The sequence below is a fragment of the Bos javanicus genome, chromosome 19 (assembly GCF_032452875.1).
Source record: "Bos javanicus breed banteng chromosome 19, ARS-OSU_banteng_1.0, whole genome shotgun sequence".
Taxonomy (NCBI): Eukaryota; Metazoa; Chordata; class Mammalia; order Artiodactyla; family Bovidae; genus Bos; species Bos javanicus.
The window spans coordinates 10,262,507-10,280,120 of record NC_083886.1 but is presented as its reverse complement, the minus strand read 5'-3'; the positions used below and the strand labels follow the sequence as shown (position 1 = coordinate 10,280,120).

At 40.8% G+C, this 17,614-nt stretch overlaps 1 protein-coding gene across 1 annotated transcript; it reads left to right on the top strand.

The window, feature by feature from the left end:
- The first annotated feature begins 11,703 nt into the window (after positions 1-11,703).
- On the top strand, positions 11,704-12,754 carry LOC133231557 (olfactory receptor 4D2-like). Its single transcript, XM_061389928.1, has one exon. It carries the CDS (start codon positions 11,819-11,821, stop codon positions 12,752-12,754), a length of 936 nt encoding a protein of 311 aa, XP_061245912.1. The 5' UTR covers positions 11,704-11,818.
- Positions 12,755-17,614: the final 4,860 nt, after the last annotated feature.

The following is a 17,614-nucleotide window of genomic DNA, read 5'->3' as shown; positions in this document are numbered from 1 at the left end:
TGGCCCACCAGGCTCCTCTGCCCATGGGATTTTCCAAGCAACAATACTGGAGTGAGTTGCTATTTCCTTCTCCAGGGAATCTTCCCAACCCAGGAATTGAACCTGGGTCTCCTGCAGGCAGATTCTTTACCCACTGAGCCACCAGGGACGCTCATCAGCACAGTGGACAGTTCTTTCTCATATTATCAAAACAACTTGATTGATAGCTTACTTTAAAAAAATTAATTGATCTTAATTTGGATGATATCATAGGTGGGAAAATGTTTGTTTACTAACTACATTGGAAACAAATCCTGTAAACTCTTTCATTTTGTCAACCAGATCCCAAGATCGATTTCTCATCCATATGCAATTATTGCACCATCTTAAAACTTTAACTCAGATGACCATTATATCTACTACTGCGGGCAGGAATCACTTAGAAGAAATGGAGTAGCCATCATGGTCAACAAAAGAGTTCAAAATGCAGTGTTGCTGCTGCTAAGTTGCTTCAGTCGTGTCCGACTCTGTGTGATCCCATAGACGGCAGCCCATCAGGCTGCCCCGTCCCTGGGATTCTCCAGGCAAGAATATTGGAGTGCGTTGCCATTCCTTCTCCAATGCATGAAAGTGAAAAGTGAAAGTGAAGTTGCTCAGTCATGTCCGACTCTTAGCGACCCCATGGACTGCAGCCCACCAGGCTCCTCCGTCTACGGGATTTTCCAGGCAAGAGTACTGGAGTGGGGTGCCATTGCCTTTTCCAAAATGCAGTACTTGGATGCAATCTCAAAAACGACAGAATGATCTCTGTTCATTTCCAAGGCAAACCATTCAATATCACAGTAGTCCAAGTCTATGCCCCAACCAGTAACGCTGAAGAAGCTGGAGTTGAACGGTTCTATGAAGACCTACAAGACCTTTTAGAACTAACACCCAAAAAAGATGTTCTTTTCATTATAGGGGACTGGAATGCAAAAGTAGGAAGTCAAGAAATACCTGGAGTAACAGGCAAATTTGGCCTTGGAATACGGAATGAAGCAGGGCAAAGACTAATAGAGTTTTGCCAAGAGAATGCACTGGTCATAGCAAACACCCTCTTCCAACAACACAAGAGAAGACTCTACACATGGACGTCACCAGATGGTCAACACCGAAATCAGATTGATTATATTGTTTGCAGCCAAAGATGGAGAAACTATATACAGTCAGCAAAAACAAGACCAGAAGCTGACTGTGGCTCAGATCATGAACTCCTTATTGCCAAATTCAGACTTAAATTGAAGAAAGTAGGGAAAACCACTAGACCATTCAGGTATGACCTAAATCAAATCCCTTATGATTATACAGTGGAAGTGAGAAATAGATTTGAGGGCCTGGATCTGATAGGTAGAGTGCTTGATGAACTATGGAATGAGGTTCGTGACATTGTACAGGAGACAGGGATCAAGACCATCCCTATGGAAAAGAAATGCAAAAAAGCAAAATGGCTGTCTAGGGAGGTCTTACAAAGAGCTGTGAAAAGAAGAAAAGCAAAAAGCAAGGGAGAAAGGGAAAGATATAAGCATCTGAATGCAGAGTTCCAAAGAATAGCACGAAGAGATAAGAAAGCTTTCCTCAGGGATCAGTGCAAAGAAATAGAGGAAAACAACAGAATGGGAAAGACTAGAGATCTCTTCAAGAAAATTAGAGATACCAAGGGAACATTTCATGCAAAGATGGGCTCAATAAAGGACAGAAATTGTATGGACCTAACAGAAGCAGAAGATATTAAGAAGAAGTGGCAAGAGTACACAGAAGAACTGTACAAAAAGATCTTCACGACCCAGATAATCACGATGGTGTGATCATTGACCTAGAGCCAGACATCCTAGAATGTGAAGTCAAGTGGGTCTTAGGAAGCATCGCTACGAACAAAGCTAGTGGAGGTGATGGAATTCCAGTTGAGCTATTTCAAATCCTGAAAGATGATGCTGTGAAAATGCTTCACTCAATATGCCAGCAAATTTGGAAAACTGAGCAGTGGCCACAGGACTGGAAAAGGTCAGTTTTCATTCCAATCCCAAAGAAAGGCAATGCCAAAGAATGCTCAAACTACTGCATAATTGCACTCATCTCGCACGCTAGTATACTACTGTTAAGTCGCCTCATCGTGTCCGACTCTGTGCGACCCAAGAGACAGCAGCCCACCAGGCTCCCCCATCTCCGGGATTCTCTAGGCAAGAACACTGGAGCGGGTTGCCATTTCCTTCTCCAATGCATGAAAGTGAAAAGTGAACGAGAAATCACTCAGTCGTGTCCGACTCCTAGCGACCCCATAGACTGCAGCCTACCAGGCTCCTCCGTCCATGGGATTTGCCAGGCAAGAGTACTGGAGTGGGGTGCCACTGCCTTCTCCAATGCTCAAAATTCTCCAAGCCAGGCTTCAGCAATACATGAACCGTGAACTTCCAGACGTTCAAGCTGGTTTTAGAAAAGGCAGAGGAACTAGAGGCCAAATTCCAACATCCGGTGGATCATCGAAAAAGCAAGAGAGATCCAGAAAAACATCTATTTCTGCTTTATTGACTATGCCAAAGCCTTTGACTGTGTGGATCACAATAAACTGTGGAAAATTCTGAAAGAGATGGGAATCCCAGACCACCTGACCTGCCTCTTGAGAAACCTATATGCAGGTCAGGAAGCAACAGTTAGAACTTGACATGGAACAACAAACTGATTCCAAATAGGAAAAGGAGTACGTCAAGGCTGTATATTGTCACCCTGATTATTTAACTTCTATGCAGAGTACATCATGAGAAACGCTGGGCTGGAAGAAGCACAAGCTGGAATCAAGATTGCTGGGAGAAATATCCATAACCTCAGATATGCAGATGACACCACCCTTATGGCAGAAAGTGAAGAGGAACTCAAAAGCCTCTTGATGAAAGTGAAAGTGGAGAGTGAAAAAGTTGGCTTAAAGCTCAACATTCAGAAAATGAAGATCATGGCATCTGGTCCCATCACTTCATGGCAAATAGATGGGGGAAATAGTGCAAACAGTGTCAAACTTTATTTTTGGGGGCTCCAAAATCACTGCAGATGGTGATTGCAGCATGAAATTAAAAGACCCTTACTCCTTGGAAGGAAAGTTATGACCAACCTAGATAGCATATTCAAAAGCAGAGACATTACTTGGCCAAAAAAGTTCCATCTAGTCAAGGCTATGGTTTTTCCAGTGGTCATGTATGTATGTGAGAGTTGGACTCTGAAGAAAGCTGAGCACTGAAGAATTGATGCTTTTGAAGTGTGGTGTTGGAGAAGACTCCTGAGAGTCGCTTGGACTGCAAGGAGACCCAACCAGTCCATTCTGAATGAGATCAGCCCTGGGATTTCTTTGGAAGGAATGATGCTAAAGCTGAAACTCTGGTACTTTGGCCACCTCATGCAAAGAGTTGACTCATTGGAAAAGACTCTGATGCTGGGAGGGATTGGGGGCAGGAGGAGAAAGGGATAACAGAGGATGAGATGGCTGGATGGCATCACTGACTCGATGGACATGAGTTTGAGTGAACTCCAGGAGTTGGTGATGGACAGGGAGGCCTGGCGTGCTGAGATTCATGGGGTCACAAAGAGTTGGACATGACTGAGTGAATGAACTGAACTGAACTGAAAATTCTAGCACTCTTTATATATGAATTAGTACTCAATGAGATCCTTCCTTTCATATAAGCACTCTTACAGGAAATGTTTGTATTTTCTTAATATGATGAACTGTTCACAATTGGAATTACTGGCTTCATAACCTCGGTGAACAATAAAAACTAATATTTCTTAAATAGCTTTCTGTTCTACATGAGATTCCCGGTTGGTCTGAATTCTTTTGAAATAAATATTTATGCTTAGCAAAATGTAATCCCTCTGGAATATTAAAAAATGTGAAGCTCTGTTCCCCCCCCCCCCAGGTGGTGCTAGTGGTAAAGAAACCACCTGCCAATGCAGGAGACAAGAGACATGGGTCTGATCCCTGAATCAAGGTCTCCTGAAGATCCCCTGGAGAAAACTAAGATCATGGCATCTGGTCCCATCACTTCATGGCAAATAGATAGGGAAATAATGGAAACAGTGACAAACTTAATTTTCTTGGGCTCCAAAATTACTGCAGATGGTGACTGCATCTATGAAATTAAAAGACACTTGCTCCTTGGAAGAAAAACTATGACCAACCTAGACAGCATATTAAAAAGCAGAGACATTACTTTGCCGATGAAGGTCCATCCAGTCAAAACTATGGTTTTTCCATTAGTCATGTATGGATGTGAGAGTTGGACTATAAAGAAAGCTGAGTGTCAAATAATTGATGCTTTTGAACTCTGGTGTTGGAGAAGACTCTTGAGAGTCCTTTGGACTGCAGGGAGATCCAGCCAGTCCATCCTAAAGGAAATCAGTATTCAATATTCATTGGAAAGACTGATGCTGAACCTGAAACTCCAATACTTTGGCCACCTGATGCAAAGAACTGACTCCTTGGAAAAGACCATATGCTCAGAAAGATTGAGGGCAGGAGGAGAAGGGAGTGATAGAGGATGAGGTGGTTGGATGGTATCCCTGACTCAATGGACATGAGTTTGAGTAAACTCTGGGTATTGGTGATGGACAGGGAAGCCTGGCATGCTGCAGTCCATGGGGTCACAAAGAGTCGGACTCAACTGAATGACTGAACTGAACAGCTGTCTTCTTTGGAGAAATGTCTGTTTAGTTCTTTGGCCCACTTTTGATTGGGTCATTCATTTTCTGGCATTGAGTGGCATGAGCTGCTTGTATATTTTGGAGGTTAATTCTTTGTCAGTGATTTCATTTGCTATTATTTTCTCCCATTTTGAAGGCTGCCTTTTCTTCTTGCTTATAGTTTCCTTTGTTGTGCAAACACTTTTAAGTTTAATTAGGTCTCATTTGTTTATTTTTGCTTTTGTTTCTATTACTCTGGGAGGTGGATCATAGAGGATCTTGCTGTGATTTATGTCAGAGAGGGTTCTACCTATGTTTTCCTCTAAGAGTTTTATAGTCTCTGGTCTTACATTTAGATATTTAATCCACTTTTAATTTATTTTTGTGTTTGGTGTTAAAAAGTGTTCTGGATTCATTCTTTTACAAGCAGTTGACCAGTTCTCCCAGCACCACTTGTTAAAGAGATTTTCTTTTCTCCATTGTATATTTTTGCCTCCTTTGTCAAAGATAAGGTTTGCATAGATGTGTGCTCACTCTCAACACTACTATTTAACATAGTTTTGGAAGTCCTAGCCACAGCAATCAGAGAAGAAAAAGAAACAAAAGGAATCCAGATTTGAAAATAAGAAGTAAAACTCTCACTGTTTGCAGATGACCTAATCCTCTACATGGAAATCCCTAAAGATACTACCAGAAAATCACTGGAGCTAATCAATAAATACAGTAAAGTTGCAGCATATAAATTTAATACACAGAAATCCCTTGCATTCCTATACACTAACAGTGAAGAAACATAAAGAGAAATTAAGGAAAGAATCCCATTTACCATTGCAACAAAAAGAATAAAATACTTAGGAATAAATTTACCTAAGGAAGCAAAGACCTATATATATAAAACTATAAAACACTGATGAAAGATATCAAAGATGACATAAGTAGATGGAGAAATATACCATGTTCATGTTTGGGAAAAATCAATGTAGTGAAAATGAGTATACTACACAAAGCAACATATAGATTCAATGCAATCCCTATCAAGATACCAATGGTACTTTTCACACAACTTGAACAAACAATTTCACAATTTGTATCAGATCATATCAGATCAGATCAGTCACTAAGTCGTGTCCCACTCTTTGCGACCCCATGAATCGCAGCACGTCAGGTCTCCCGGTCCATCACCAACTCCTGGAGTTCACTGAGACTCACATCCATCGAGTCAGTGATGCCATCGAGCCATCTCATCCTCTGTCGTCTCCTTCTCCTCCTTCCCCCAATCCCTCCCAGCATCAGAGTCTTTTCCAATGAGTCAACTCTTCGCATGAGGTGGCCAAAGTACTGGAGTTTCAGCTTTAGCATCATTCCTTCCAAAGAAATCCCAGGGCTGATCTCCCTCAGAATGGACTGGTTGGATCTCCTTGCAGTCCAAGGGACTCTCAAGAGTCTTCTCCAACACCACAATTCAAAAGCATCAATTCTTCGGCGCTCAGCCTTCTTCACAGTCCAACTCTCACATCCATACATGACCACAGGAAAACCATAGCCTTGACTAGATGGACCTTTGTTGGCAAAGTAATGTCTCTGCTTTTGAATATGCTATCTAGGTTGGTCATAACTTTCCTTCCAAGGAGTAAGCGTCTTTTAATTTCATGGCTGCAGTCACCATCGGTAGTAATTTTGGAGCCCCCAAAAATAAAGTCTGACACTGTTTCCACTGTTTCCCCATCTTTTTCCCATGAAGTGATGGGACCAGATGCCATGATCTTCGTTTTCTGAATGTTGAGCTTTAAGCCAACTTTTTCACTCTCCACTTTCACTTTCATCAAGAGGCTTTTGAGTTCCTCTTCACTTTCTGCCATAAGGGTGGTGTCATCTGCATATCTGAGGTGATTGATATTTCTCCCAGCAATCTTGATTCCAGCTTGTGCTTCTTCTAGCCCAGCGTTTCTCATGATGTACTCTGAATAGAAGTTAAATAATCAGGGTGCCAATATACAGCCTTGACGTACTCCTTTTCCTATTTGGAACCAGTCTGTTGTTCCATGTCCAGTTCTAACTGTTGCTTCCTGACCTGCATACAGATTTCTCAAGAGGCAGATCAGGTGGGATTCCCATCTCTTTCAGAATTTTCCACAGTTTATTGTGATCCACACAGTCAAAGGCTTTGGCATAGTCAATAAAGCAGAAATAGATGTTTTTCTGGAACTCTCTTGCTTTTTCCATGATCCAGCAGATGTTGGCAATTTGATCTCTGGTTCCTCTGCCTTTTCTAAAACCAGCTTGAACATCAGGAAGTTCACGGTTCACATATTGCTGAAGCCTGGCTTGGAGAATTTTGAGCATTACTTTACTAGCATGTGAGATGAGTGCAATTGTGCAATAGTTTGAGCATTCTTTGGCATTGCCTTTCTTTGGGATTGGAATGAAAACTGACCTTTTCCAGTCCTGTGGCCATTGCTCAGTTTTCCAAATTTGCTGGCATATTGAGTGCGGCACTTTCACAGCATCATCTTTCAGGATTTGAAATAGCTCAACTGGAATTCCATCACCTCCACTAGCTTTGTTCGTAGTGATGCTTTCTAAGGCCACTTGACTTCACATTCCAAGATGTCTGGCTCTAGGTCAGTGATCACACCATCGTGATTATCTGGGTCGTGAAGATCTTTTTTGTACAGTTCTTCTGTGTATTCTTGCCATCTCTTGTTAATATCTTCTGCTTCTGTTAGGTCCATACCATTTCTGTCCTTTATCGAGCTCATCTTTGCATGAAATGTTCCTTTGGTATCTCTGATTGTCTTGAAGAGATCCCTAGTCTTTCCCATTCTGTTGTTTTCCTCTATTTCTTTGCATTGATCGCTGAAGAAGGCTTTCTTATCTCTTCGTGCTATTCTTTGGAACTCTGCATTCAGATGTTTATATCTTTCCTTTTCTTGTATATAAACATGTAAAACCTTGAATAGCCAAAGCAATCTTGAGAAAGAAGAATGGAACTGGAGGAGTCAACCTTCCTGACTTCAGGCTATACTGCAAAGCTACAGTCATCAAGACAGTATGGTACTGGCACAAAGACAGAAATATAGGTTAATGGAAATCAGATAATTTTTATAGCACATCAAGATTACAATACCAGTTAATTACAGTTTTGAGCAATTCCTCATAATGAAAAAAAAATGTGGGTTTCCTGTACCAATCCTTGTGCTAGAGGTGGTAAGAATTCACATGTAAAAAATGTTGACATTGGTATGGGTGGTTAATCAATTTTGGGGCTTTGATTGGCAAAATAAGGGGCAAGGTTTACAGGGCCGTTAGTTTACACTGTAGTCTACAAGTATTTTTCCGCCTAAAAATTTCCCTAGGAAAAGATCAATTAGGTTTAAAAGTAAGAGAACAAGATGAAAAGAAGAAGAAGGGGAACAAGGAGGAAAGAAATTAGACTAGTTAGCTCAAAGATTGCACAATAGAGAGAACAGTCCCTGTGCTGATAAGAAAGTTCATGGGTCTCAAAGTGTCATCCCCAGAACAGGGGCATCAGCATCATCTGAGAACTTGCTATAAATGCAGATTCTTGGCCTTATCATTGACCAATTAAATGAGAAAGTCTGGGGCAGGAACACAGTCATTTGTCTTTTAAGAGGCATTCCAGGTGATTGTCTCACAGGTAAGAACCACTGTTTTAAGAAGTAATTTATTCTAAAACTTTCAGAGAATTGGCTGCTTTTGAAGAGACTCTTGTCCTTTTGGATATTGGCCTGAGAATCCTATATTCTACAAATCTATAAAATTATATTGTCCTTGGTCCTTTTGACCCCAAGGGAATAGCTCTTAATGAATATGTGTTTTTGAGGCATTTTGAAACTTTTTAACAACTCCCATTGCTCCCTTTCCCCCAGTGGTAATCGGTCCAGCCCTGTTTCCTGAGTGAGTCCAGTAGTTTCTCCCTAAGGATATTCCATCCTCCTTGAGTCACACTCCTTGTTGTACCCGTGATGTATGGGCAGTGGCTGGTAAACTAAAACTAAAGCAGAAAAAGGATCTTCAAGAAGATGTTAGTCCTGAAGACTCTCTACCATTCTGGGCTGAAAGAAGGTAAGAGACCCAGGCTCTCCTCACCTGTACATAGAACTGCTGTAAGAAGCATCCAGAAACACTTGCTGGAAGGTGGAAAGAATAAACAGATGATATAGACTTGATAGAAGTAATTCATAAATGTGATGAGAGCATCAAAAAGTTATGCAGGGAAAACAAGCTATTGAAAACAGATTCCTCAAGTTGCATGTGCAAAACCAAGCTTTTCACAACCAAGTGAAAACTTGGTCCTGTGATTTAGAGGGAGAATGCTGAAAGCAAAGGATAACAGAATACACCACAAAATTTTCTACGTGGTCACGTTGAATGAGATAACACAATTACCTACTCATACATTATGTTAGCAAACTTTTTTGAGCAACTGCTAGATCAGAGTTGTTATTCTAGATGATGGGGCTACTAAGTAATTGAATTTACAATCTAGCTAAGAGAGACAACAGAAAATAAATGATAAAAGCTATAACTAAGAGAACTTAGAACCTCTGAGCTTCCCTCGTGGCTCAGAGGTTAAAGCGTCTGCCTGCAACGCGGGAGACCTGGGTTCGATCCCTGGGTTGGGAAGATCCCCTGGAGAAGGAAATGGCAACCCACTCCAGTATTCTTGCCTGGAGAATCCCATGGACTGAGGAGCCTGCTGGGCTACAGTCCATAGGGTTGCAAAGAGTTGGACACGACTGAGCGACTTCATTTCACTTTAAGAGAACTTATAAAATGTTACTGGAACCCTGAGAAGTCAGAGATTAATTCTGCATGGGAGAAATGGAGAAGGAGTCACAGAAAAGGTGATATCTGGAGACTTCTAGGTTGAGAAGGTTGTAGAAGGTATTTCAGGAAACACAATTCATTCCCAAAGCTACAGACATAACCAAGCATATGGCATATGGCATATGTGAGAGACTATGGATTCCTTGAACAATCAGTTCCTGGGAAACAGGGATACTGATGAGAAAGTTAGACGGAGCCTACATTTTAAAGCTTGGTGTGACATACTGAGAGGGAGTTACATGTATGTAAGCATGTATGTCAACCCTGAATTAACCCATTAAATCACATCTAAGAGTTTGAGTTTTAAGCTGTGGGCCCTCCATACTCATTAAAAGATTATTGAAAAAGTTGGCTTAAAGTTCAGTGTTCAGAAAACGAAGATCATGGCATCCAGTCCCATCTCTTCATGGCAAATAGATGGAGAAACAGTGGCTGACTTTATTTTTCTTGGCTTCAAAATCACTGCAGATGGTGACTGCAGCCATGAAATTAAAAGACGCTTACTCCTTGGAAGGAAAGTTATGACCAACCTAGACAGCTTATTAAAAAGCAGAGACATTACTTTGCCAACAAATGTCCATCTAGTCAAGGCTATGGTTTTTCCAGTGGTCATGTATGGATGTGAGAGTTGGACTATAAAGAAAGCTGAGTGCCGAAGAATTGATGCTTTTGAACTCTGGTGTTGGAGAAGACTCTTAAGAGTCCTTTGGACTACAAGGAGATCCAACCAGTCCATCCTAAAGGAGATCAGTCCTGGGTGTTCATTGGAAGGACTGGTGCTGAAGCTGAAACTCCAATACTTTGGCCACTTGATGCAAAGAGCTGACCCTGATGCTGGGAAAGATTGAGGGCAGGAGGAGAAGGGGACGACAGAGGATGAGATGGTTGGATGGCATCACTGACTCAATGGACATGGGTTTGGGTGGACTCTGGGAGTTGGTGATGGACAGGGAGGCCTGGCGTGCTGCGGTTCATGGGGTTGCAAAGAGTCGAACACAACTGAGCGACTGAACTGAACTGAATGAGGGAGGAAGATGATGAGATATGAGTTTAGAAAAGTCTCTGTGACAGTGATGTAGAAGATGGACTGGAGTGGCTGCAGATGGAAGCAGAAGGATGAGACTAAAATGACCTCTGATGGACAATAGATTGTAGGAGGCAGGTGAGGGAGGGGAGTGAGGAAGCCCCTTACCCCTCACCTGTCACCCCTATCTCTCTCTATGTCCTTCTTCACCTTTGTTCCCATTCCCACCCCTGCCCCGCCTCCTTTCCATTCCTTCTTCTCCCTTCCTTTTAATCCACATTCTTTATTCCTTTGCCTATTCTGTTTCTCTTATGTCAATATCTTCCTTTGTCTTCTCCCTTGTAATCAGTAATATCTTCTAAAATTGTTTATTTGAGTGTTCCAGTCTCCTTTATACAAGATCTATCACCCATTTCTTAATCCAGAGAACCCCTCTCCCCCTTTTCTTATCTCAGGACACATATCATACGTGTCCTGTTACTGCTCCCAGTAAGGGACCACCTACATCAGTCAGAGGAGGCACTCCCTATAGCTTTTCACCCACCCAGAATCAACACCACATACTTTTTGAATATTGACTATCAGCAAAGTGTGCATGGTAGGGCATAAATAAATTATAAGATACATATTTATACCTCTTGGAGCTGAGAGTTGAATTATAGAGGGAAAACATAGATTCATGAAACATCCATTCATATTATAATGTGTTAACTGTTGCTTGATAAATGACTGATACAAAAAATGTATTAGAGACTGGAACATGGGTTTATTTAGATTAGGACGCTACACAGAGGAGAGTGATGAACATTTATTATTCCAGATATGTTCTAGAAACCTTATGTGTTATTTAATTTCATGGAAATTTTCTAGAAAGGAAAACTTCTTAGAGATGTGGAAACAGACTCAGGTAAATACCTTACTCAAGGTCAAATCTCATGGAATATAAAGTTCTGAGATTTGACTCTGGTTCTGTTGGACTCTGTTTTCCCACCACTATATTACACTGAATCTTTGAAAAGCAGATAGCATGCATCTGGATGGCTTTAAAATATCTCATGAATGTGTATTCCAGCATCAACTAGTGAAATCTCCAAAGACGAGGCCACTTATATCAGAACATGTATTATGATTTACAGATGAGGGTGTCCATCATTTGGACTTGGACAGTTGCTTTGAGTCACTGAGCACTAAAACAGCACGTAGCAACTTCATGCATCTCTGTCTGTGGTGTGTTTTCTTTAGGTGTATGGAGAAGACATCATGGCATCACGGAACCACACGTGTATGACAGAATTCATCTTTCTGGGGCTCTCACAGACTCAGGAGCTCCAGCTAGTCTTGTTTCTGGTGTTCCTGTTTGTCTACACAACCACTGTCATGGGAAACCTCCTCATCATAGTGACAGTGACCTCTGATTCCAGGCTCCACACACCCATGTATTTTCTGCTCAGAAACCTGGCTATCTTAGACCTCTGTTTCTCCTCAGTCACTGCTCCAAAGATGCTGATGGACTTGTGTGCTGAGAAGAAAACCATCTCCTACCAGGGATGCATGACTCAGGTCTTCTTCTTCCACTTTCTGGGAGGTGCCGTGGTCTTCTTCCTCTCAGTGATGGCCTATGACCGCCTTGTTGCTATATCCCGGCCCCTCCACTATGTCAGCATCATGAACACTCAGCTCTGTGTGGGACTTGTGGTGACAGCCTGGATGGTAGGTTTTGTTCATTCCATCTCCCAACTGGTCCTGATGCTCCCACTGCCTTTCTGTGGCCCCAATGTCCTAGATAACTTCTACTGTGATGTTCCACAAGTTCTGAGACTCGCCTGCACTGACACTTCTGTCCTGGAGTTCCTCATGATCTGCAACAGTGGGATGCTGGATGTCATCTGGTTCCTCCTCCTCCTGGTATCCTACTCAGTCATCCTGGTGATGCTGAGGTCCCACTCAGGACAGGCAAGGAGGAAAGCAGCTTCCACCTGCACCACCCACATCATCGTGGTGTCTATGGTCTTCATTCCAAGCATTTACCTCTATGCCCGGCCCTTCACCTCCTTCTCCATGGACAAGGCTGTATCCATCAGCCACACGGTCATGACTCCCATGCTCAACCCCATGATCTACACCCTGAGGAACCAGGAGATGCAGGCAGCAGTGAAGAGATTAGGGAAACGCTGGGTGCTTTGTAAAAAGGAGTGATAGTGGGTCACTTCTCTTTGACTTTGTTTTCTATTTGCAAAGTGGAGAAAAAGCTGTTGTATCTGTCCTCTTCATAGCTTGTGGATGTGCTGTGAGGGTAATTGTAGAAGTGAATGAGTATCAAAGATAAGAAACTTATTCAGATTTTTAGGAAAAAGTAAAATATCCTTTTTTTTTTTTTTTTTTTTTTTATGTGGTGGACTGTTTGAACACTCCAACGCAATAAGATGCGTTGCCATGGAAACTTTCTGGAAAGCCATACCCTCCTTTCTGCCTTCTTGGTGAACAGTTTCCTCTTAGGATGACAGCATTTCCCCAGAAGAACAGTTCTGTTTTCTGTATTTGACCTATTTTTCCTGTACCCCATGTAGGTGTGAGTCTGGATTGTTGGAAACTGTACCCTAACCCATCACTTACCAAATAGATAAGCTTGAATGAGACACTTGGCCTCTCTAGAACTCATAACTTCTTCTTCAACAAAGTTACTGAAATTAGTATCTGACTCCACACTTCCCAGCTTTATTATAAGAATCAAATCCAAAAAATTGTGAGAAAACATTGAGTAAACCATATATTTTATTTGATTCAATTTTCAAGTTTGAAATTATCATGAATATGTAATTTTTTCTCTTTACCTTTTAATATAGAGTAATTATTACAAGCAAAAGATTATGTGTAAAATGCATGTAAGTTGTAAAACACTATTATGTGAACATTCATATACCTGCTACTCAGTTCAAGAACCATAGGGTACCAAAAGCTTATACCTACCTACCCGTAGATTCTCTCATCACATCACTTTTCCACAGATGAAACTATATTTTTGAATTTTATATTTATCATTCCATTGCTTATAAAAATAGCTTTACCACATTTTTACACAATCAGTTTATTGTAATGTTTTGCTTCTTTGAGTTTTATAATCATATCAGACTGCATATAATATTCTGGTTTTTTCACTCAACAATGTTTTTTTTTAATTTATTTATTTTAATTGGGGGCTAATTACTTTACAATATTGTAGTGGGCTTTGCCATACATTGACATGAATCAGCCATGGGTGTACATGTGTTTTAAATGCTGCATATTATTCTTTTTGGATTAGTTTAGTCATTTGTACTGCTGTATAATATGCCATTATGAAAATTAGCTTTGGAGGATTGTGCCGTTTTCATTTTAGCCAATAGTACTCTTTTGCATGTTCTTTTACTTGTCTCTAGCTGTTTTGTTGAGGAGCTATGGACCTTACCTTGAAATGGAATTGCTGAGTCATGGTATCTTCAAACATTTACCTTTACATAAAAAGTGCCAAATGGTTTTCCAAAGTTGTGTCTCATTCACCTTCATCAGCAGTGCTGAAGTGTTCGCATTAATTCATGTTCTCCTAACAGTGGATATTGCTGAACTTCATTTTTGCCCATTAAGTGGGTAAAAATGGTATTTCACAGTAGTCTTAATTTTAATTTCTCTAACGTTTCTTTCCATATTTTTTATTGTATTCAGGTTTTCCATGAATGCATTTTGTTCACTTTTTCTATTGAATTTTTCTAGTTTATGTAGGAATTCTTACATAATTTGTTGATGATCTATTTTCAGTTATATTTATTATAATGCATGTGTGCATGCTAAGTCGCTTCAGTCATGTCTGACTATGCTACCCTATGGACTGTAGCCCACAAGGCTCCTCTGTCCCTGGGAATCTCCAGGCAAGAATACTGGAGTGGGTTGCCCTCCTCCAGGGGATCCTCCCAACACAGGGATTGAACCTATGTCTCTTAAGTGTCTCTGGCATTGGCAGGATTTATTGCTACAACTTCTCCCAGTTTGTGATTTGTCTTCTCTACTTTTGTTGTTAGTTTTCATGTAGTCAGGCATACCAATCTTTTATTTTAGTATTTGTTCTTATTGAGACCAAATTTTTAAACATTTTTTTCTTATTCAGAGGACAGAAAAATATTTCGCTAGTTCTTTTAACTTAAAAACATCCACTTTAAAAACATCTTAAGCTTTTTGAAAATTTTCAGACTTACAGTAAAGTTGCAAGTATAGTATAAAGGACTTTTTTCATGACCATTTTAGGTCACTGCTTAAGTTGCCAACCTGAGGCCCACCATTCCTTAATATTTGTCTACATTTTCTAGAGTCATTTCCCTCTATTACTGCCATACAGTCATTAAAATTGATATGCTATCAGTACGTTGCTATAATTTTTAGCCTGTACTCAAGTTTTGCCAAATATCTCAATAAAGTCTCATAGAAAGAAAATCTGCTTCAAAAACAAGTGTTGCATTTAGTTGTCATGTCTCTCCAGACTTTTTTGATCTGGAAGATCTCCTTGAGTTTGATTATCTTGGGAACTTTAAAAAATTATTGGCCACTTATTTTGCAGGATATCCTCCAGTTTGGATTTGTCTGATGTTTCATGATGATTACACTCAGGTGATGCATCTCTGTCACCTTGCCAGAAACAACCCTCCAGTCATGCTGCGTCCCTGTTGCAGCCTGTGAGGTGTGAATGGCTTTGTCCCATCACTAATGTGCCATCACTAGACTACTTGACTAACAGGTGCTCACCAACTTTCATCCCTGATTTTTCTTAATTACCTTTTAATCCTCCTCCTTCTTTCTTGGCTCCCATCTCCTTTTCCCTTTCTCCTCTAGCTCTTCACCCTCCTCACATCATTAATGATTTTGAAGCTGGTATAGCTGAGTCCTGAACATAGGAAAATTATACACCTTTAACTGCCTTCATTAAGTCTTTGCTGAAACAGGATGGGAATATGAATAAACAGAGGAGCTGTACACCGCTCTGTCCATCCTCTCAGCTCTCCCCTCTTTCCTCTTCCCTCTTCCCTCTTCCCTCTTGCCACAGAGGCCCTCCTCTGTACTCTTTTGCAAACTTCCTCCACTGGCTTCTAACCTCCCTCAAGGTAAAACGTAAATGTAGGCACCTGGTATCTTAACATTATTCAGAGTGATTTGTGCCTCCTCTTCTCTCTAATGTCCCACCACTTCCCCCTGTGCTCCAGCCTTGTCAAGGCTTTCAGGGTTCATGAAGTGTATGCTGTACCATTTCATCTCTAGATCCCTGTTCTGCCAGAAACACACTTTCCCTCCTTTGTCTGCCTAACACACTTGAATTTCACTTCTGTCTAAATGTTATATCCTCTGGGAAGCCATCCCCTCTTTCCCAGTCATGATTACTAAGTCTTTTAACCTTTCGTGTTCCTCTAGTTAAGCTATCTTTCCTGTGAAGTACATTTCTGTATTTCTGGGTCTGTTTTTCCCATGAGCCTTTAAGTTTGTTGAGAGGAGAATGTATGTCTTCTTTTTGTATTCTCAGCATTAAATATTGAGGTATACACAACTTGCCTTTTACTGCTCTGAGTCTGAGTGAACTCCGGGAGTTGGTGATGGACAGGGAGGCCTGGCGTGTTGTGATTCATGGGGTCGCAAAGAGTCGGACACGACTGAGTGACTGAACTGAACTGACTCTTAAAAAAGGATAACTTTCAGTTATGTTAACAAATGTTGACCTAAAACAAATAGCAAATATTTCTCCAGCAAAGATGGGTTTATTCAGCATCAGCAGAGAATTGCAATTCAGGCTCTGCACCCATGATGAGTGGAAGTGCAGCCATGTGCAAGTCCTTCAAGGCAAGAGACGAAGACTGTTTTTATGGAGAGGGAAAGGAGGGTGAGAAGGCAGGAATAAACAAAGAGTTCATGGCTTTTCACTGGCTGAGTCCTTGCCAGGAAAGAAGAGGTGTCTTTCTTTTTCCTGTTGGGCTCTGCTATTGTCATGCAGTGTGAGAGCTCCCTGCTCTGGTCTCCCAACTCTACTTAACTGAGGTTTCAGCTTATTAACTTTTTACATTTATGAACTTTCAAAATAGCCCAATACAATAACTTCAAAACTACAAGCCATATTAGAACCATTTTCTAAAGCAGATAAATTATCCACAATCCTGATCTGAAGAATCAACTTTGAATTTTAGATGTGGTTTGGTAAATATTTTGTACTCATTTATGTGCCTTGAGAGGACAAATATATAAACTAGAGCATACAAAGTCTATCTTACTGAGAATTAACTCAGAATCATAAGGAATTAATTCAGGCAATTAATTAGTCACTTTATCAATAGTGACATCTGACAGTCAAGGAGATTGACAAGACATATTCACTTCCCTAGCATGAACTCAGGCTATCTTATTTTTTATTTTTAAATTATTATTTTATTTTTAAAATTATTATTTTTTTAGCTACAATGTGCAATTTGTGGGATCTTCATTTCCCAACCAAGGATCAAACTTGGGCCCTTGCAGTAAAAGTTCTGAGTCCTAACCAGGGAATTCCACCATGGAATTCCTCAGTCTGTGTTATTAAATGGTTGGATTTTAAAATGAACTAAAGCTAAGTGTGTGAGATGAGTACAATTGTGCAGTAGTTTGAACGTTCTTTGGCATTGCCTTTCTTTGGGATTGGAATGAAAACTGACCTTTTCCAGTCCTGTGGCCACTGCTGAGTTTCCCAAATTTGCTGGCATATTGAGTGTAACACTTTCACAGCATCATCTTTTAGGATTTGAAATAGCTCAACTGGAATTCCATCACTTCCACTAACTTTGTTAGTAGTGATGCTTCCTGAGGCCCTCTTGACTTCACATTCCAGGATGTCTGGCCCTAGGTGAGTAATCACACGATTGTGGTTATCTGGATCATGAAGATCTTTTTTGTATACTTCCCCAGTTTCCCCCATTGTCAGTCTCTCCTATCAGGAAGCTCCCATAAACCTCTTATCCTTATCTATGAGAAGGCAGACAGAATGAAAACCACAATCACAAAAAACTAATCAAATTG